Below are 21,641 nucleotides of genomic sequence, written 5' to 3'. Positions count from 1 at the left end.
TCACTCCCAGGTCTGATTCCAAAGCCTATTTTATTTCTGTTTCACTACATGAAAATACATGAGACTATATGAATATTCGTGTTTCTATGCAGTTGAAGCAATCAAGGCTCTCACCCGCTGGCAGTAATAATGTTATTGTACGATTACTTCTCTATTTTCCATCAACCCATGATTTGGTCAGTGTGGCCTTTATGAGAGGCCACAGCAGCTCTGACACCTCTGCATGCTCCCGGGACCCTCCCTTGGGCTGGGGTGGCCTCTGACACGTGCCACTGTGACAAATCGGGTGTGGCAGCAGTGGCAGAGCCTGACCCCAAGGCCAGGTCGTGAATGGAGAGTTTGTGGGAGACAGCGCCGGGGTTACGCCATAGCTGCAGGTAGGGCTGGCAGATGTCCAAATGTGGACGGACTGAATGATACGGACGTGGTAACCAGGAGGAGGTCACCTTGAGATTTTTGAGAAAGGCTTTAAGGAAGGTTCTGGACCAAAACATTAAAAAATGACTTAAAAAAAACCCTCCAATGACTTCTGGTATGAAACGGCCTTTTTAGAAAACCAATAAAATGCAGAAGATTTTCTCTCATTAATGTATCCTGTATAGTTTTTCTGATTCTTTTAAAAATCTCAAGTACCAAGATTGTTTGTTAAGCTAGAAATCTAAGAAGCACTATTCTTCCTTCACAAGAAGCACAGAGTGAGATGGGGGAAGAGCTGAAGTTCTGGCTTTATGATCACGGACAAAAACACTCACTGTGATGTAACACAAATTCCACAGTGAAAAATGGAGGAATCGAAATTAAGAATCCCATCGTTGTTCAAAATGCAAATAAAAATTCAGCATTTTGAGGAGGAAAAATGTCATAAAACAATTACTTACAGACAGAGAGAAAACAAAAGAGCTAGGTACTCCTCAAGCTTACTGTGTGCCCTTTGGCATACGCTTACTGTTTGTAAATTGAGATGAGATAACAGATCAACATCACGTTTAGAAATATTACATGCAGATTAAAGTGGCCACAAAGGGACTGGGGTCCTGACAAGGTCTGCTATTCCCTGATAGGCACCACCGTGTGCCCTGATCACAGTGCAGGAGACAACCAAATGAGGGCTCTGAATGCAAAGACAATAAGGCTGAGGAAGGGCCCTAGGCCTGGAGGGACGACACAGCCCTGGGCATCTTGCACCCCCTTCCCAAGAGAGGAAGACCATGAGGTCCTGCACTCCTGACGCCCAACCTACCCACAGAAGGCACCCAGCTGGCCTTGTTCCTCCCTGACTGAACCGAAGTCCATCCAGAAGTATCAGGTGAGTCTGACTCCACTGGCAAGGGGACCAACTGCCAGCAGCAGGGAGACTGGATCTATGCCGAAGTTGTCTGACAAGGATCTTATATGGCTTTCTGTCTGTTTTGTTTCCTGTTTTTCTTTTTTAGCAGCTGGCTGGTAAGGGGATCCAAACCCTTGACCTTGGTGTTACCAACACCATGCTCTGACCAAGTGAGCTCTGACCAAGTGAGCTAACCGACCAGCCCTAACAAGGATTTTAAAGGAGCCACCAGAAAAATGTTTTAACAATCAATTACAAATTCTCTTGAAATTGTTAAACAATTTCAACCTGAGAAAACCTCCTTACTCTCATACTTGGGCTCTTACATACAAAGTGCATCCTAACTTAGCATGTAAGTGAACTGAAAGCCTCCCTTAGAAGTGTGTTTCTATGATGACAGCTGACGCTCGACCACCACAGCCATCGACTGATCTGTACCTCCCTTCCTTTCTCCATATGTCACTTTCCTTTTTTTCTGTCTGTAAATCCTACTGCTGATGACATGGTTTCTGTGTAGTCCCTCTGAATCTGTTCTGACTCTGGGAACTGCCTGATTCTTGAATCATTTTTATTTTTTATTTATTTTTTCTTTTCTTCCTCAAGCTAAACTTCGTTAAATTTAATTTGCCTACATTTATTCCTTTAACAAAACAAATGAAAATGCAGAAAATCTCAGCAAAGAAACAGAAGTTATAAAAAAGAACCATGTGGAAATTATAGACCTAAAAAACACAAAAGCAGAAACAGAAAACTCACTGTATGGGCTCAATAGTAGAATGGGGAAGACAGGAGAAAGGGCCAGTGAACTTGAGGACAGATCAATATCACCTATTGAACCAACCAAGGAACCCATGGGATAGCAACAAAGACAAACAACTGCACTGCTGGAGACCAATAGGAGGAGAAGAAAGACAGTGGGGCTGAAAAAGTTCTCAAAGAAATAATGGCTGAAAAATCCCAAACCTAGGAAAGACTCAAACCTACAGATCCAACAATGTCAGCTAATCCCAAATAGAATAAAACTTACAAAATTCATGCCAAGACACATCATAATTAAACTTTTGAAAATTAAACAGAAAGAAAACCTCTTGAAGGCAACCAGGAAGAAAAGGCACATTCCCTACAGGGGACACTGATTGGAATGAAAACAGATTTCTCATCTGAAACCTCAGAGACCAGAAGAAGGTGGCACATTTCAAGTGCTGAAAAAAAAGAATTGTCAATACCAAGTTGACTTACTAATTCTAATAATATTTATCTACAAATGTGTATCTGGATTTTCTATGTATACTGCTTGCTAATAACAGTATTTTTCTTAACTTTCTACCTTTTTCTTGCTTAATTGTATGAATTAGAAACTCAAACATGATATCAACTGCAAATAATATCTTTGCATTGTTCCTGGTCTTGGAGAAGCTTTAATATTTTACTTTTAAGTATAATGCTTGCTATATGTGTTGAGGAACCCTTTATCAGAACAAAAGAGTTCCCTTTTAATCCTATTCTACAAAGAGTTTTAAAACATGAATGGATGTTAAAATATATCAAATGCTTTACTGGATTTTTTGACATATTAACATGCCTTTTTTCTTTATTCCATTAATGCTATAAATTATACCAATTGATTTCTGAATTGAAACAAACCTTGTAGTTCTGGAATAAATCCAACTGGATCATTAAGCTTTATACTATTAACATATTATATATAGGTTTCTGTTTGCTTATATCTTGTTTACGATTTTGTGTCAATGTACAAGACTTTAATTGTCCTTTCTTATAATGTTCTTATATCATGTTTATGGTAGTCACATAGAACAATCTAGAATATGTTCCCTCTTTTTCTATGTTCTGGAAGAGATTCTGTATCAGTGCCATTATTTCTCAAATACTGGAAGAACTAATCAGTGAAGTTGGGTTTATAAGAGAGTAAGGTTAAGGACATTCCATTGCATTTGAATTTTATTATGAGTTTTTGTTTTCAAATCATAAACAGGTGTTGAATTTTATCAAATGTCTCAAATATCTTTATCTGTTGTGGTGTCTTACTGTACCTTTTGTTATGGTTCTCTCCTTTGATCTGTTAGTGTGGTGAGTAACAGATTATTTAATAGTAATATTAAACTGTATGTTTCCAGGATAAATTCTACATGGCTAGAGTGCATCACCACTTCTGAACCCTACTGGATCTGGCCTGGCAGCCATATGTCCTAAAAGAGTAACAGAATCATTAACAAAATTAGCTGGGGCTGGTGTGGGAAGATTTTTTTAAAAAACTACCTTTATGGTTTTAGAATTGCTAAAACTACTTCTGAGGCGATTTTAATGGCTTACATTCTCCTGGGAATTTTTCTATTACTCACGTTTTTTAATTCATTGGTTATAAAGCCTTGATACTCTCTCAACATTCCTTTTAAATACCAGATACATCTGTAGCTTTGTCCCTTTTCTTTCATGATAGTTACTTCTGCCATTTTTGGGTTTTTTCCCCCCAGATCAGTACCTTTGAAGGTATGTTTATGGTGTTAAGCCTTTTCAAAAGACTGACGGGCTGCACTGATCTTCTCTGGTTTATCCTTGTTTACAATGTCACTGATATCTGTTCTTATCTTTCAGATCTCTTCTATTCTATTTCTTTGGTTTTCTTTTATTGTTCTTAAGTTGGCCATTTTAGTTAATTTTTAGCCTCTTTTTTCTACTAAAAAGTGAAGCAAAGTTCCTATAGAGCCCTGCCCTGGTTTTGTACATCCCACAGGTTTTGATATGAAGTGATTCTATTGTCATTTGGTAGTATTTTTAAATTTCTATTAATTCTGTTTTAGGTCCTTGTGTTATCCAAAAGTGTATTCTTCAATTTCCAAAAACTTATCTCTCTGTTGTTAACTTCCAACTTCTGACTCTATTGTGAGCGGGAATAACCGCTCCTTGAAAGTGCAGAGACTTGGCTCACAGCTTAGCACCAGTGCAGTATCTGTGAGCTTCCCGTGTACATTTCATAAGAACATGTGCTCTCCAACTGTTGGATAAAGAATTCTGTATACATCCAGAAGATCAAAACTGATGATTATGCTATTCAAATCTTGTAAATTTTGGCTGATGTCCTGCCTGATTGACTTATCAATAACTTAAAGAGGTTAAAACTTCCCCCTGTGGTAGCTGATAATCAATTTCTCCCTGTAGTCTGTCGATTCTTGCTTTATGTATTGAAGCTATCTTATTACGTGCACAAACATTTAGAATTTAACATTTTATTAAGTAATGACTCTCTTAAATAATGTTTTCCATCTTGAAGTTTATTCTGTTTGATATTAAGGTAGGTATACCGGCTTCCTTTCAATTCATATTTGTTCAAATGTTTTTTTCCTTTAACTTTTGCTTTTCTTTACGCTTTATCACTTATTTTTCTCTAAATATTAAATGGTTTAATCTTTTGTGCTTTTCAACTTCATATAAATAAAGCCTTATTAAACTCAGTGTTTTTCTTAGTTTTCAACACCGTATTCTGAAGCCCATTCGTGTGTGTGTGAATGTCTGTACTTTGTTGCCACTGCTGTTCAGTACTCTGCTGTGAGAACACTTCACAATTCATTTATCCATCATACTTTCAATAAACTTTTTAATGTTATACCCAGACAGTTTGTTTGCTTTTGTTAATCAAAAGAATACTGTGAACGTTCTTTTATATATCTCCTGGTGCAGATGTGCAAATGTTTCTTTAGGGAATAGCAGTAGGTATGAAACTGCTAGGTAACAGAATACGTGAATATTCAGTTTGACTGATGATGCCAAAAGTTGCTTTACAAGGTGGTGCACCAACTTACCAACAGTGAGCAGGAATTCCCGATTCTTATGTGTGCAAACGTGTTTGACTTGTCAATGTAAGGAGAAATGTCTTTATTGCACTAAGATATACCATTAATGGAAATAGTGTGCCTGTTTACCTAAGTCCTCCTTAAGGGCTTTCAAATTTTAAAACTCATATCCATTTAGGTCTTACACATTTTTGTTTAAAATTACTTTTAATCACTTTACACTTCTTGTTGCTATTCTAATGGGTGTTCATAATATTAAATGTTCTAATTTTTGTTGTTGTACAGAAATGCAGCTTGATTTGGATATAGAGCTTATATGTATAACTGTACTGTCCTAAAATTCTAAACATGTTCCTGAAGGTTCTTTTGGATTTTCTATGCATGAGGGTACTTCAAAACATTTGTGGAAAAATAGAATTAAAAGATAATACAAACCTTCCCATGAACTTTTTGAAGTGCCCTCATATTTGTTTTCTTTGGGAACGGTCAGCTTGTTCAGGTTGCTACTTTGACTTTACCTTGGATTCTGACTGTATTTTTATTTATGTATTTATGTTAATACTTATTACTTAGTAACTTACATTTATTTACTGCATTTTTAGTCTTCATTGATAAAGCCTGGGTTGACTGCACAGTAAGCTGAGGTGGGTTTCTTCTGTACTTCTTGTTCCTTGGAAGGCCTGGTCTCTGGTGGAGGGCTGCCTGTGGGCTCTGTGTAAGGGGCAGGGTGCACAAACCAGGGAGCACTTAGTTCTCCCCAGGAGACTCTCCCTGGTGTTGAGAAAGCAACCTGAACGCTATAGCCCATGATCTGCTTCTGCAGGCATGGGTGTGAGGGCACAGACTGGCTGAGGTCCACGGCAGCTGCTGAGGCCACAGGTCTCACCCATGTATGTGCTGGCTGCCCGTTAGTGTTTCTCCAGGACCCTGTTCTGGAGAGCTCGTCTTACATCCAGGCAGGTCTCCTTAGGGGCCATTCTGAACTTTGGTTTGCTTTGCTCTGGCTTTTCCCTCAACCTGATTCCAGAAACAACAGAATTTCTGGACCCTCTACTCACACTTCTGCTTGTTTTGCAGTGTTGTTACAGATTCATTCTTTGAAAAACTTCTCCTGTCAGCTCAGTGAGGCTGGGAAAGGAAGACCCTAATATATTTCCTCTGCCTACTTCTTGCATCAGAAGCTCCTCTAGTTGATAATTGGAGTCATCTGGCCTCACAAGTATTACCTCTTCCTTGTCAAGTCCTTCAGCAGCCCACAAAAAACAAGCCCTGACAAAACCCAAACAAAAATCCAACAACTGCACCGTGACTTAACTGCACTAAATTTGCAAATTCATTACAAGGGCTGACATCTACAGATAACTGAATTTCCACTTTTAGTACTGTAGTATGTCTGATGAAAAGGACAAACAGAATTTTGGGCACAGAGCTTTAGGGTGGGATAAAGAGTCTGTAGTAAAGCTCTTTAGGAGAACGCTATTGTTAAAATACCAAATGCACATCTTATGGTTATTTTCTTCTAATAGCTCACAAGCATCATTCTATAATAAACAGATATGTAATTTTTGCCCTTAACAAGCCAGTAGAGCAGTGTTATAAAGGCAGTTAAAAAAAGATTGTAGAAAATTTAAAATATAGAAAAATGGCACTTAAAGCACCAAGAATTTAACATTTTGCTAATTCTGAGACTGTGTATATTAGAAGATGAAGATTAAATCACGTGACAGTTTTCAAGAATAGTCTGGAAAACTGTAACCACAGACTCAATAATTCTATTATACCATACACACATACCCACACACACTATGATAATTTCTGATGGAGTGTTGCTGGGTCCATTCAAAGGTAAACACAGACAATGAAGAGTACCTGTTTTGTCTGTCAATAAATATACCAGGCGCCCCAGTTCCTCTGGTATAGTGCTGGTCCGAACGACTGTGCCAGGAATATTCTCGTCTTTCATAATCATCCATCCATACGCTGCTTTGCCCATGTCCAAGTTCACACGCAAGCTGCCAAATAAAACCCACTAGAGTCATTGATGTGATACAGACCCATGCAATTCGTTCACATTCATGGTTTCCATACAAACTTATGTTCGTTATCTTTAATTTTGTATGGAAATAAATAGATAATATTGAATTCCAGACTTTAAAGTAAATGAATTTGTTGCCATTTAAGTCAACTAATGTTTTTACACTCCAGATAATGTCTGCAGGCAACACTCTGTCCACACAGAAAGAGGCACTGTTGTGAGTGTGCGCTGAGATGCGAGTACCACAGGGGCTAAAGGGGGAGAGCGCGCAGGCCCAAGGGGACCAGTCAGAGTCTCGCTGGGAATGGACATGCAGGATGTGTCTCAAGCTTTCCCTACTCCTTGCACAACTAGCAACTGAGTGTCTTAACACGTTCCATGTTTCAACTAGAAAACACAGGAACAAACAAAACATAACATGATAAAGACAAAGGTGCCTGTTACTCTTCTCTGAACTTTTTAGTTATTTTTAAAATTCTATAATTTAAAGCTATACAGTAAGACTGCAATTTAAAGCTCATGGGGCAATTCTGCTGTCATCTTGGATAGAAGCATGGGATTGGAATGGACGGCCTCCAGGGAGCCTTCCATACCTGTACCTACAGAAGAACACACACTAAAGTCACACCACTTCAGGGGATACGCTCTACTTGTGTTAGCTATTCACAGTGCAGCTCTTCCCAAACAGCAACTCAAAAATGTTCAGCTATGTCTAATTTAACTCATCAAAAAATCAGCAGATTGGATGTACTTAATCCATGGAGTGAAACTGCAGATATTCAACCATTTTTGACCTACTAAAATGTCAATTCATATGCTTCCACCTACTAATCGGGGCACACCTCAAAAACAAGCTTTAGGAATCAGTCAGTGAAGAAAGTCTGTATGTAAGTTAAAGAGAGATCCTGTTCAGTGTGATCAAGATAAACACAACTATTGCAAAATGCAAGTTTACAGTTTACTAGTGAAAAACCGCTGACTGAAATACATCTTTTTTTCAACTAAGACAACAATACCAAATAGGAAGCAGAAGTTTATGTGAACTGTGATTCACATATATTGTGATCTAATGTTAATAGAACAGTTTTCTTTTTAATGTCAAAAATCTCTAAGATGCTCAAACTTCAAACACTAAGTTGACAGAATAATTATCATCACTACACTTAATTTACTTTTTACTAATGTTTTAATTTCATAGAATTTTAAAACCTAGACCTCTACTCAACTTAAAGTACTAGATTGTACATGACTTGTGACCCCCCCCAAAATCTTTATTAAGCCTACTATTTTGAGAACAATTACAGAAATGATTATAAGGTAATAGATACTAGATATATTTTAAGCTCATTATATTGCTAATTTGGCAACTGTGAAATTGTTACCAAGAGAGCCATTTCAGGTAAGTGGAAAAGTTACTTGTAATTTCAGATGGTTAACTGAACCAGAAGGCAATTATGACTTTTGCTGTTATAGAGTAAGAAAAATGAAATAAATTATCTTAAATAAATAGTGTGTTCAGGAATGTTAGGAAAGGGAATGCGTATTAGTCTCTGTTGTGCTACAGAAAGAAAACAGAAGGTGCATTTTAGAAGGTAAGACTGTCTTCAGGATGGCTCCATGTTGTTCAAATAGTCTAATCCTGAAGGTACAAAAATGTCTGAGAAGAAACGTGGACTCAATAAAGTTGAAGTCTATCTTCCTAAAATATACAGTGCAATCACATTCAGGGCCCATGATGCTGCCACATGTAAGCTCTAATTTGTTACAAGTAAACTTACAGCATTGATCACTACTAGGTAAACCCAGTCGCTGCAGCCTGAGAAAGGCATGAGATTCTCTTCCGGAAATGAATCTACCTGAAATAAAGCACATGCCTTCCTCCATAAGTGAGACTTATTTTTAGAAATAGAAGCCATTTTAATCAGAATTATTGCCAAAAGTAATAAAAAACTTTTCCTGTAAATTGTAAGGCTAAAAGGACACAGATGCCATTTTATCAGAAGTTTTCAAAATGTTTTTCATTTTGTGATGTCTTTAAATTTTTCATGACACACTATGGATGGCAGGGACGGCATCAGACACACTTGCTGGTTGATCCACCTGTGTGGTCCACAGTGAAGGCAACACTCAAATCTCTGGGACTAGTTTAGGCCTCTTCCTGCATCTCAGACTAATAGGAGGTATTCAAAAAGTTCATAGAAAGATTCGTACTATCTTTTGATTCTGCTTTTCCCATAAACTCTTTAAAGTACCCTGGTATATTCTATTGCCTAAGGGATCTCTTACCTTAGATTTATCAGAAACACCTTTAAATGAATGTGTACACAATGGAAGTTAACATTCCCACTTTCTCCCCATCCTGTGCCTCACTCTTCCTCAACGAGGAGGAAAGGAGTTTCCATCTCAATGACTGGCATGGTCCACCTGTCACCCCTGCCAGACATCAGGAGTTACTTCCGGTTCCTTTCTCCTTTCATTCTCCATATCCAAGCAACCAGGAACTCCTGCCAATTCCACCTCCTTAATGCTCTGACACCTGCTCTCAGTGCTCCATGGGAAGGAAGCATGGCTGACTGAATTTTACAGGTTTGATGTTAGGTATGGCTTGTGTCAATTCCTAATTTTCAGATTTACTAGTTCCATAATCCTAGTCTAACAACAGACTTGATCTCTCTGAGCCTCAGTAACAGCATCTATAAAATGCAAAATATTGGCAAGGCCATTGTTGGGATGAACAATAATGCATAAAAGTAGGTGACCGAGAGCTATGTTTGTGGAGCAAGTAATCAACGAGAGGAAGTGATTATGGGTCTGAACAGTCAGGGAAGGTGTGACAGAAAGGGAGAACTTGAGCTGCAGTGGAAAGGACTGGGGAAGGCGGCTTGTCTGTTCAGACACTTGGAGAAGGTGTGCTGCTAGCAAGGCTCAGGAGTTCAGAAGGTGCAGCAGGTATATCATACACGCATATATTATACATGTTATGTAGCTGGAACGAAGGCAGATACACACCCCAAATATGTGAAGAGTTCCATTTGATCTATATCAACTGCAACAGATATAAGGATAAACAAATGTAGAAAATCCAGTAAGGTATAAAGAGTAGTTTAAATTGTATAAGCAAAAGTCTAAATCACATTATAAAGTTTCTGAGTGGACATGGGAGGATTGGGAGTTTGAAACAATGCGCTGTTTTCGGAAAAGTAAATTGAGCACCAGTGTTCAAGATGGGCTGAACCAAAGAAAGACCGAGCCAAGCAGGTGAGGTGGCAGACATGCAGGGCACTGGGATCTGAGGACGTGTGGCTGTGTGTGGAGCTCTGAGGACACGTGATGCATCTGCAACTGTCAGGCAGAGCCAACTGCCTGCCCCTGCTTAACAGATGCCAGACAAGCCCTAGGACCCACAGGCCCAATACCATGGGGACTGGACACACAGCACCTCAAGGCATCCCTCACACTCTGGGCTATTTCTGACTTCCACACAGGAACTTATAAAACATGTAGAGCATCCTGGGACTGAACTCTGGAGACGAACAGAGCTTCATCTCCTAAGCAATCCTGAAGACATTATCTGAAAAAGTACTCTGGCTGGTTGAGAATGAATCAAAATTGGAAACTCAAGAATGGGGAAAGGTGAGCACTGAAACTAGTAACAAATAAACAGATGAGCAAACATGGGCAACAACCTGGAAATATGGCCCAAGTTATATCTGTAAAAGAGGATTTCACTATCAAAAGGAAATAACTGCACAGAATTAAGGTTTGCAAGTTCAGATTGAGTGAACAAGTAGTGGGAAGCAATGAAAAGTCACCATAATCAAAGTGGAGTCCTTGTGTTAAAAACACCCTGACAAAAAGAGCCAGGGAAGGCCACAAAGGGAGGGCGCCCACGCACGCATGCCTGAAGACAGGACTGTCGCAAAGAGCTCTGCAGCACCACAGCTTTGCACAGAGGCCATTGCAGCCTGACACAAAAAACGCTTCTGCAGGACGTCTGCCCAGCAGCTGCTGTCACGCCTCGGACTGGTAACACCTTGTTGTTGGTCCTGGCAGCCTCCCAGTGAAAACAATAAAAAGTACTGCACAAGGTTATTATTAAAAGTTCTTAAAAGAAATGAGGAACTGACAAGATAGTGAAAAATTTCTGGGCTAAATCCAAAGGGAAATCAGGAAGCCAGAAAGGCAAGTGATCATAAAATCACAAGAGATCATAAAATCACAAGAGATCACATGACAATCTCACACTGGAACTTGATTTTCAATGGTTCACCTGGGTGAGTGAGCAAAAGTAAAAGCCCAGAACCATCAAAAGGTTGGAGGTCTAACAGGGACATGAAAATCAACTACATCGTATATTGGGGAAAAAAAAAAAAAAAAAAATTGTTGGCAGTCTAACAAGAGACCCTCCTTCCCACAGTAAATTGAGACCACAAAGGGCTACACCCTCAAATTAAGGGAGAACCAGAAGTCCAGGAGCCTGCATGTGGAGCTGGAGTCAGGTTCATGTTTCCTGAATAATTCGGTGACTCTGAATCTTAAACTTGGATAAAGATGCTCCAAGATGGAGGGTATATCAAGTATACAGCAGAGGCAAGTATGCATGTCTTGGGAAAAACATATCTTCATCTTTGATCTCAAATAATTCCTATAATTTGCTTTTCACATACAATTACCCAAAAAGCTACCAAAACAACAAATACCACCTTGTAGCACATAGCAAAACAAGACATTGTGAGCAAGAGCCAGAGCAAAACACAACAGAAAAGGATTGACAAAGGTATCAGACATTACACATAACAGATGCAGACTACAGAACAATTGGATGCATAAGAAAAGTCAGAATAATATTTGCATGGAATAGGAAACTATAAAAATGAAATAATCAATGTGATTAAAAAACAAATAAAATTTTTAGAACTAAAATATATCAATAATTGAAATTAAGAAAATGATCCATTTACCAGCTTATTAAACACAGCCAAAGATGGAATTAGTGACTTGGAAGACAGGTGAGTGGGAATGATACAGAGAAAAGCATGGAGGCAAAAAAGGTGGAAAATACAAAGTAAGAACAGGGGAAACAAAGAAGATGGTGAGGGTATCCACCAAACATTGAACTGATGTCCCAAAAAGAGAGAACACAGAATGGGACAAAAGCAGTATCTGAAGAGATGATTACTGAGATTTCTCTAGAATGAATGAAAGAAACCTATCTACAGATTCAAGAAGCCCAATAAATCCTAAGCATTACATGAAAAGAATAGCTGTATCTGGACACATCACAGCAGAGTATAGAATACCAACAATAAAGAGAAGATCTAAAAGCAGCTGGTGGGGGTGAGAGAACACAGAGGAGTAAAGACTTCAAAGGTGATTACTAAACAGCGACCACAGAAGAAGGCATAATGTTTTTCAAAAAGGAAGGCCAAGAAAAAATTTTAAGAGTTCTTGACAAAGACCAGAACTAAACAAAATACGAAATATGAAAAGAATAAATTTCTGACAGAAGGTCAATTATTCCACATGGAAGGTCTGAGATGCAAGAAAAAATGGAAAACAAAAACATAGATAAATCAAAATGATAGGGAATTGTATAAACAATATCTTTGAGGTTTAAGAATAACCAGAATTAAATAACAAAAAAAGTGGTATAACTCTAAAAGGAGGTAAGTGAAGTTAAACACTTCTAAGGTAACATGTAAAGGAACTAGTTAACTTCAGACTTTGAAAAGTTAAGAATGTTTTTAATTTCTAGGGCAACTACTAAAAAAAACAGAAACCACTTATATAACTTCCAAACTGCTAGAACAAAAAATGGACTTACATAGAATAATAAATAGCAAGAAAGCAAGAAAATACTGAATAGGTAAGTCATATTAAAAGCACAAAATAAAATAGTAGATTTAAACTAAAAAATAACAGTATTACAATAATTGTGTATGCACTAAATACTCTGGTATAAATTTATCAGTGTAGATAAAAACTAAACTAATTGCAAGATGACATGCTAATAAGAGATGTATGCTAATTACCAGAGACACATTAAGTACACAGAGAAAGAAATTGAAAGTAAAAGGATGGAAAAAGATATGCCAAGCAAATTAAAGACAGCTGGCACTGCTACATTAACACAAAACAAAGCAGAATTTAATGCAAAAAGCTTCAGTAGAGATAAAGAAAGTCACTTTATAATGAGAAAATGCTTAATTCACCAGGAATAGATAACAATTTAAATTTGTATGCATTCAATACCAAACCCACAAAATATATAATGCCAAAAATGGATAGAATTCCAAGAAAAAATGAATTCACAAAACTGATGGACGATTTTAACAAGCCTGAGCAACTGGTGGAAAACAAAGGGAAGAGCAACCGAAAAACAACAATGACGATCTTGACCTAATCACACCTGATTAATCACATGTGGGGAACACTGTGGTGATTCAGACTCTAGGTTGTTCAAAGCACACACAGAATGTTCCCAAGCACTGACTAAATACTGGAGCCTAGAACTAGTCTCAACAAATTTATAGACTTGAAGTAAAAAGGGTATGTTCTTTGACAAAAATGTAATTAAGCTAAACATAAACTAAAAACTTCAACTATGCTTGTAAATTAAGAAATAACTTTGTTATAACCACATTAAGAAATAACTTTGTTATAACCACAAAGAAGAAATCACAGTGGGAATTAAAATATTTTGTATTTGATAGTAAGAAAAATACTACATATGAAAACTTTTGGAATGCAAACCCAAGTAGTACTTACAGGAAAATTTATAGCTTTAAATAGATATATTCAAAAAGGGAAAAAAGCAGAAAATTAAATAATTAAGCACCTACCTCAAGAAGTAAGAAAATACAATTAAATAAAACAAAGAAGGTAGGAGGTAAGAAATAAAAGGTAACATTAATGAAATAGGAAAATAATATATTGCATGGAGAATCAATAAAGACAAGAGCAGGTACTTCCAAAAGACTACAAAAGCTGGCAAATCTACTGGAAGACTGGTCAAGAAAAAAAGAAAACAGAAAAAGCAGAAATAACAAGTATCAAAAATGAAAAAGATCAATACCACAGACCCTATATATGTAAGAGATGATAGAAAAAAAATGAACTTTTGTCAATAAATTTGAAAATTTAGATACAGTTGACATATTTCTTGAAAACTATAACTTTGCAAAACTGATTCAAGAAATTAAAAACTTGAATAGTCCTGTAACTATTAAAGAAATAAAATCTGTCAAAAATCTTTCCACAACGAAAAGTTCAGGCTGACATGGCCTTCCTCATGCACGTATGTTCAAGGAATAAACTGTTCCAACTTTAAACGAAATACTTCAGAGAACAGAAAAAGAGAGGATTCACCAATTCTTTTATAAGACTGGTATAATCTTGATATTCAACTCCAAACGAATGGAATGAAAAGGGAAAACTGCAACTCAATCTCACTCATGTGAACCAATGTAAAAATCTCACAGAAAACGGAAGCAAATACAATCTAGGAAAACACACAAGAGTATCACACCATGATTATGTTGGTTCCTCCCAGAAATTCAAGGTTGGTGTGACATTAGAAAGTCAGTCAATGTAAAGAAGAAAAACTTGAAGATAGAAAATCATCAGAAGATTTAGAAAAAATATTTTAAAAAATACATTCATGATTTAGAAACAACTTTTAGCAAAATAGGAATAGAAAAACCTTGGTCTGACATAACTGGGAGGCTCAAAGCAACAGAATTTAATTTTCTCACAATTCTAGAAGCCAGAAGTCCAATGTCAAGGTGTCAGCAGGCTGGTTCCTTCTGGAGACTCAGAGAGAGTCTGATCCATGGCTCTCTGCTCCTTTCTGGTGGCTGCACACAACCTTTGGTGTGTGTCAGTTTGTGGACGCATCACTCCCATCTCTGCCTCTGTCTCCACATCCCCTACTTGCTTGTGAATTCTTACCCCTCCTCTTACAAGGGCATTTATTATGGACTTAGGGCCCGTTCTAACTCAAGATGATCTCACGTTGAGATCCTTACTTTAATTATACCTGCAAAGACTCTTTTCCCAAGTAAGGTCACATCTACAGATTACAGGTGGGCCACCATAGAACCTAATACAGTCTCTCCTCCAACCTCCTCCAAGATTGCACCCACCCCATGCAGAATATATTCACCCTATTCCAGTATCCCAAAGTCTTAAGCCATTACAGCCTTAGCACTACTAAGTCCAAAAACTCATTCAAATATCATGAGCTCAGAAGTCCCAAGTCTCATGATCTAAACTACCTAAATCAGATAGGGGTGATATTCTGAGTATGGGCCATCCTGGAACAAAATTTCTCTCCACGTATAAACCTGTACAAACAAATGACCTGCTTCCAAAACACAACAACGGAACAAGCACAGGCAGACATTTCTATTCAAAATGGGAGAAACTGAAGGGACGGAGAGATAACTGGTCCCAAAAAAGTTTGAAATCCAGCAGGACAAATTCCATGAGGTTTTAAGAGTTGAGAATAATCACCTATGGCTCAATGCTCTGACCTCTGGGCCCACGGCACCAGGGTCCTCTGCACTGCCCATGACAACTCTGCCCTGGGGCTCATTCCTCCTTTTACTTGAAAGGAGCTAACTAGGTCTATCAGCCATTTCCTGCCTGTAGAATTTTGGGAGTCCAACAGGCTTCTCTCATTTTGTCATTTCTATTCCTTTCAGCCCACGTTGATAGAACATTCTCAAAAACTCTGGAGTCTCTCGTGTATGTCACACGGGTCCACACCACTGTACAACAGACTCCTCCACAGACCTTTCCTGGATAACTCCACCTGGAGTCATCCACCTAGTGCTTCAGAAAAGGCTGTCCGGCCACACCCTTGGCCTTATCTGCAGTTCTGCAGGGCATGCTGTCTAAGCAGTAAACCTCCCAGTAGTAGCATCATTTGCAGTCTGGAGAGGCTGCAGTTTTCCCAAATCATAATACCTGAATATCATACCAAAGTCTAAAATTTCTACACCTGGAAATGAGGCCTTACTAAAAACGTTTGGAAGATTAGCAAAAACGTGTAGAATGCCACAGAAAGGGTATCTGACTGGAAAATTAACTTGATAAAGCTCCTAAGAGTTTTCCTTCAACAAAGCATCAGGGAAGTCCATCTCTCAATCCAGGAGCAGTTACCTGACATTTCTGGTATTCCACACTCGGGTATGAAGGAGCAGAGCCCCGAGCCATGCCCTCTGCACCCTTTGGTCTGTCTGTTCTGAGCATTTCACTGGCACTCCTGCTCACGATCACTGCTTTTTGGCTGCCTGACTTATGGTACATAAGAGGAAAACCATGTCTCTTGAACTGTACAAACACCCCTCCAACTTCCATGCTTTACACAAAGACACAGTATGTACAAGAGGTCCTTCAGTGCTTCTCAAAGGGGCAAAGTGGTCACTGCGTCAAACGGTATTTTCCTCTGCTGTCCGCATATGCCTCGTGTAGAAGCCAAAATCTCTCTGATCCAGCACTGAGAAGATGGTTTTCTGAAATGTCAGCTAGAATGTTTTGCAGCACTTCACAGCATATGGACAAAAGAGGTACTAAAAGACCGTAATACAAGCCCCTGATCTGAGGGAACTTTAAATTTACTATAAAGAATTCTGACAGTCAGTTGTTTTTTGTTATGAGAGATACACAAGATTTAGGGAACATATGCTCATTTTAGAATTACAGAAGTAAAAGTTATATCTTGTAATATTTTCCTCTGAAAAACAATGGAAGTTGTACTGAATAACTCAAAAATATTTTATTCTATACAGAGAAATTTTTTATAAAACACCTTTCTTAAATTTAAAAAGTCTTCTCAGAGTGTGAGGACAATAGGAAAAAAAGCACTTTATTTTCCAGATTTGAGTATTTTGTAAAACAAAGAAATATTTTAAAAGTCTTATCTTCTATTAAATCCAAAAGTATATTTAGCAAACACTAAAATGTATGGGTATCCATATTTTATGGAAAGTTTGCAAAAGGAAAGCAAACTTGCTTTAATCAAATGTAACCTTAATTCCTTAAATCAGTGTCCTATACTTTTCACATTTCACAGTTCTCATCCCTTCTGCTACATCTGTGTAACTGCATTCTCAGACTGCTGAAAACAAGAAAAGTATCATGTGGAAGGGGGAGTGAGATATTTTGGGGCTAAACAGAGGTACAGTTATAATTCTGCCTAGTAAATCTCTAAAAGCTTGACTGAACATGTTAAACACAAAACTGTTGACCAAAAAACTAGAGGAAGACAAACTTGGAGAAAGCCTGGTATCTTCCTCATTTTGTATGCATACCTTTAAAAGAGGATATCCAGACTAAAAACAGGGTGTATATGTTGGTGTGTATATATTCAAATATATGTCTGTATTATAAACACATCTGAAAGAAAGCTTTTACAGAATTTATCGAGAGATAGATTAGAGATAATACTTATTTTCTTCTCTTATTAGGTATTTTCTATTTTTTACTAAAATATATGTAGTCATTGAAATATGAAAACAATGAAAACTAGTTTTAGTTCAAAAAAGCTTATAATATGTACTAATTTCCACAACTATAATTAATTTTTACTGTTAATTAGATAAAAGGAAAAAAGGTCAAATCTCTTCATAGTTATTTTATTAGAGAAAGAAATAATTGCAGATAATCCATAAAAATGAAATACTCTTATTTCATTAAAAAGCTATAATAAAAATCCCAATACTGTTCAATGGCTTCTATCAATTAAAGATAGACGTGCCCTAGAAATAAAAAGAAATAAAGCTTTCTTTAGGCTTTTCACATTGTAAAATAGAAACAAACTTGAAAGTAACACTACATAACATTCCAGAATTGAAAAAAATCAACTGAAATGAAGAACAAAATTGATGAAAGCAGAGAAAACAAACTTAGGGATTCTCAAGAAAAGAGTGCGTGACAGATATGGCAGTGAGCCGCTGTTGTGCTGGCGGCTGGAGGGCTGGAGAAGGGCGTGTGCACAGTGCCAGGCACTGTTGCATGGCTGGGCACTGCTGCATGGCCAGTCTGACTACTGGCCAGTCTGGCTACTGGCCAGTTTTGGGGTGTCTGCTCTTCCTCTGCCCAGAACACTGCCTGCACCTGCCACAGTGTTCTCCAACACACGGGCCAAAGCTTGATGATCACCAAGCCAGGGAGGCCTCCTTTCTCCTGGGCCCCACAAGGTTCTCTCTGCTCCAATGACCTGTTTTATTTAATTGGTTTATGTGTTTACATCTATCTCCCCCAATTAGAAAACAGGCCGAGGGCATGGGATTTGTCTGCCCATTCATCCTGTGTCAGCTGTGCCTGGTACACCAGCTGTTGACTATTTACTGACCACAACACTTGCCATATGCTGCCTTGTGTTGTTTACCTTTTTATGTATAAATTAAAAGCAAAAAAATTGAATGTGAATGATAAGAATTACATTTTCCAAGTCTTATTTTGAACATGGTTACTAAGGCTATTCTTCCACAAGTGATGTCTACATTGCCAAAGCCCCTACTCCTCTTTGAAAGGGTTGGCTACAAGCATCCTTTTGCTGCCAGGGTAATGCAGACAAGCCTGGGGCCCAGAGGTCAACTGCAAGTACAGAGTATAAACAAAACAGAATGGCAAGATACAAGTAAAATGACTAGAAAAGAGGGATCGGGGAGGGGAGGTAATCAAAGTTATTTTTAAGGTCCCTGCATCATTTGAGATTTTGAAAAATAAAGACTAACATTAAAATTTATTAAATATGCAAAGTAAAATTTCTAGGGAAACCACAACAAGAATAGAAATACAGGGTGTTACTTCCAAGTTACAGATAGAAAAAAGGAATTTAATAAACTTAAAAGGATACAAGAACAAAAAAATAAATATAGAAGTTGGACAAACAAAAAGAAAAAAGGTGGCATAAAAGAAATGCAAACAAATCATTAATCACAATAAATACAAAATAAAGACTGTGATAAGGGATTTAAGAAAACCCCCAAACACCTAGCCATATGCTGTTTATTAGAGATTTTCATTCACCAGAAAGACCAAAGCAATTCTAAATCTGTAAGCCTCTAATAACATAGCCTCAAAATATATAAGGCTAGAATTGACAAAATGACAAGGGGAAATAGAAAAATCCAGTTTGAGATTTTTTTATACTCTCAGTAACTAAAAGTTAAGGAGATTAAAAAAAAGATAGCATATAGATGATATAAAAAAATTATAATTAACAAGGTCAATACAGTGGACATCTACAGAATAATTCATTCAAGAGAATATGTTTTTTACGCACACATGGAACATTTATAATATTGACAATATATCAATCCACAACATAAGCAGTAACAAAAATAACAGGTTATGAAGCTCTAGAAGCAATTTCCAGAAGAATCCTGAAAATGTTTTGTGTTGTGGAGTTCCGATAGAAATGTATTATTTCAGTAGTGTCTATCAACTTATTTTAGAAGTAGGAATACACTTTTTCCATAGAGAAACATATGCCACCCACAGTTCTCTAGCGAGCCTAAGCATGCATATTTGCTCCTCAGTGCACCTTAACTGCAATGATTAAGAACCAGAGAATATGCTCCCATTCATTAAAATGTTTCTGCGAGTGAGTGTGGTGTGGTGTCAGGATAGGATCCATGGTAGCCTTAGTCGCAGAAGCAGTTCCTCCATGCCAGAGCCAGTCCATGCAGCCCGCCTGCCTGAGATGGGCACTCTAGGAGACAGAAACTGAGAGAAAAAGAGAAATGTCTCTCTCTTCACTCTAAGTAAATTGATTTCCTCTTTCTCCTCATGTCTAAACTATATTCTCACATGACACCTGGCAATGTAAAAACAGAGATCAGGGTTGTGCATGTGGGGATGGGATTGTAATAAAGGAGGCTCCTGGGAAGTGGGTAATGTTAAATAGAGGAAGTTGGTACAGGGTAGATGAGATGTGTGAAGGGGCTTGGGATAAAGATGAGCCATTCATCTTTAGGCTGAATGTGGACAAATGAGGAACTCCCTGAAAGACCATAGTATCCCAATGAGTTAATTCTGGCATGACTGTTAAAGTCAAATGGATATGCTACTTCATAGTTATGCTTTGTTTATAGCCAATTACCCAGTGGGTCTTCTGTGACAACGATTATATCCCCAGAGCCCACCTGTGGCACTCCATATGTGCTTGCATGAGAACGGTGATGATCTGCACATGCTTAGCTCCTCAAAGCAGGATGGGACCTTTGTAACAGGTCCATTCAGCGCACACTGAAGGGGGCCCTGCTACATCCCAGGCATGCTGTCCCAGGCACTAGGATATGGCGGCAAAGGGCCAAATGAGGCCCCTATTCGCACCGAGCTTAGCAAGAAGAAAAGTGATTAACAGAAGATGAATATTGGCAGAGATCTACACAGAATTAAAACAGGCTGAAGTGACAGCAAGTGACTGGTGGCTTCTTGGTCCATACTGAGCAGACAAAGAAGGCCTCTCTGATGAGGGTGTTAAAGGTACAATGTGAGCAACAGAAGGGACTACCTGTGGAAGGATCGGGTGAAAGAGCATTCAAGCCCAGGACACAGCTCAGGTGGGAAGGAGCATGGCATGTGGGTGTGGCTGCCACGTGCTAGGAGAGGAGAGAAGAGAAGCTGGGCCATGTTTGCTAAGAGCCGCAAGCTGGGGTGAAACAGTGGTCCACAGAGTCAGCTTTAAAAAGTGAGGAAGGTCTATTAGCAGTGGTTCTAATAACAGTAATAATAGCAACTGACATCTGTTTTAAGTACTCCATACAAGACTGTCCACTTGTGAGCAAGCAGCAGTGTAGATAGGGCACTTCCACAAGACCGGTTGACATGAGAGGAATAGAAAGGACGCTAAGCTCTGACACCTCCGATAGAACCAGTGACAGCAGCTGGATTTACTCCAGGTAACTGCATGCGAGGAAACTACAGTATGCACAGATCCCCAAGAACAGACTACAGTTCCAGTTTTATGATGTAAGTAAATGAAAGAGATGTCACCTGTTAGAGAAACCTTTAGAGAAAGCAGGTTTATAAATAAAGATATTTCTTTCTCTTCAAAGTGGTTATACCCTTGAGCCTAAGAATTCTACACTGTTTTATTCCATACTATGTTGCAAAGACTGTTACTCTAGAGTCATATTTTATCCATGGTTTGTTAGATTTTAATCACTCATTTACATGAAGACTTTCAACCATAGACATTAGAGGTATCTCTTCAAAAAATAACATTTTTTCAGATAGTTTAAATGGATTTATAAATGTTTACATTGTACATATCAGTCTTTAAATTAAACAGACATCTAATACTATCTATATTCCAAGCTCTAGTTGTATGGGTTATCATTTTGAAAAAGTTAATATTAAAAGTCTGACATACTCAATATTTCATCTAATTGACAGATACATTAGATCTTCTTTAAAATGTAGATAAATTAAAAATATCAATGACTGTACACAG

The 21,641-nt window shown here is 38.0% G+C and overlaps 1 protein-coding gene across 3 annotated transcripts in view; it reads right to left on the bottom strand.

The window, feature by feature from the left end:
* The window catches only part of ATP9B (ATPase phospholipid transporting 9B (putative)), a 271,433-nt gene that overhangs the window by 72,927 nt on the left and 176,865 nt on the right, over positions 1-21,641 (bottom strand). For all 3 annotated transcript variants that reach the window (XM_063076518.1, XM_063076519.1, XM_063076520.1), the window contains one exon: positions 7,006-7,148. In XM_063076518.1, coding sequence (XP_062932588.1) covers positions 7,006-7,148 — 143 coding nt within the window. The remainder of the gene's footprint in view (positions 1-7,005; positions 7,149-21,641) is intronic.

This window comes from Cynocephalus volans, chromosome 13 (genome assembly GCF_027409185.1).
Source record: "Cynocephalus volans isolate mCynVol1 chromosome 13, mCynVol1.pri, whole genome shotgun sequence".
NCBI lineage: Eukaryota > Metazoa > Chordata > Mammalia > Dermoptera > Cynocephalidae > Cynocephalus > Cynocephalus volans.
Note: the sequence above shows the minus strand (reverse complement) of the source record. Positions and strands in the feature narration are given on the sequence as shown.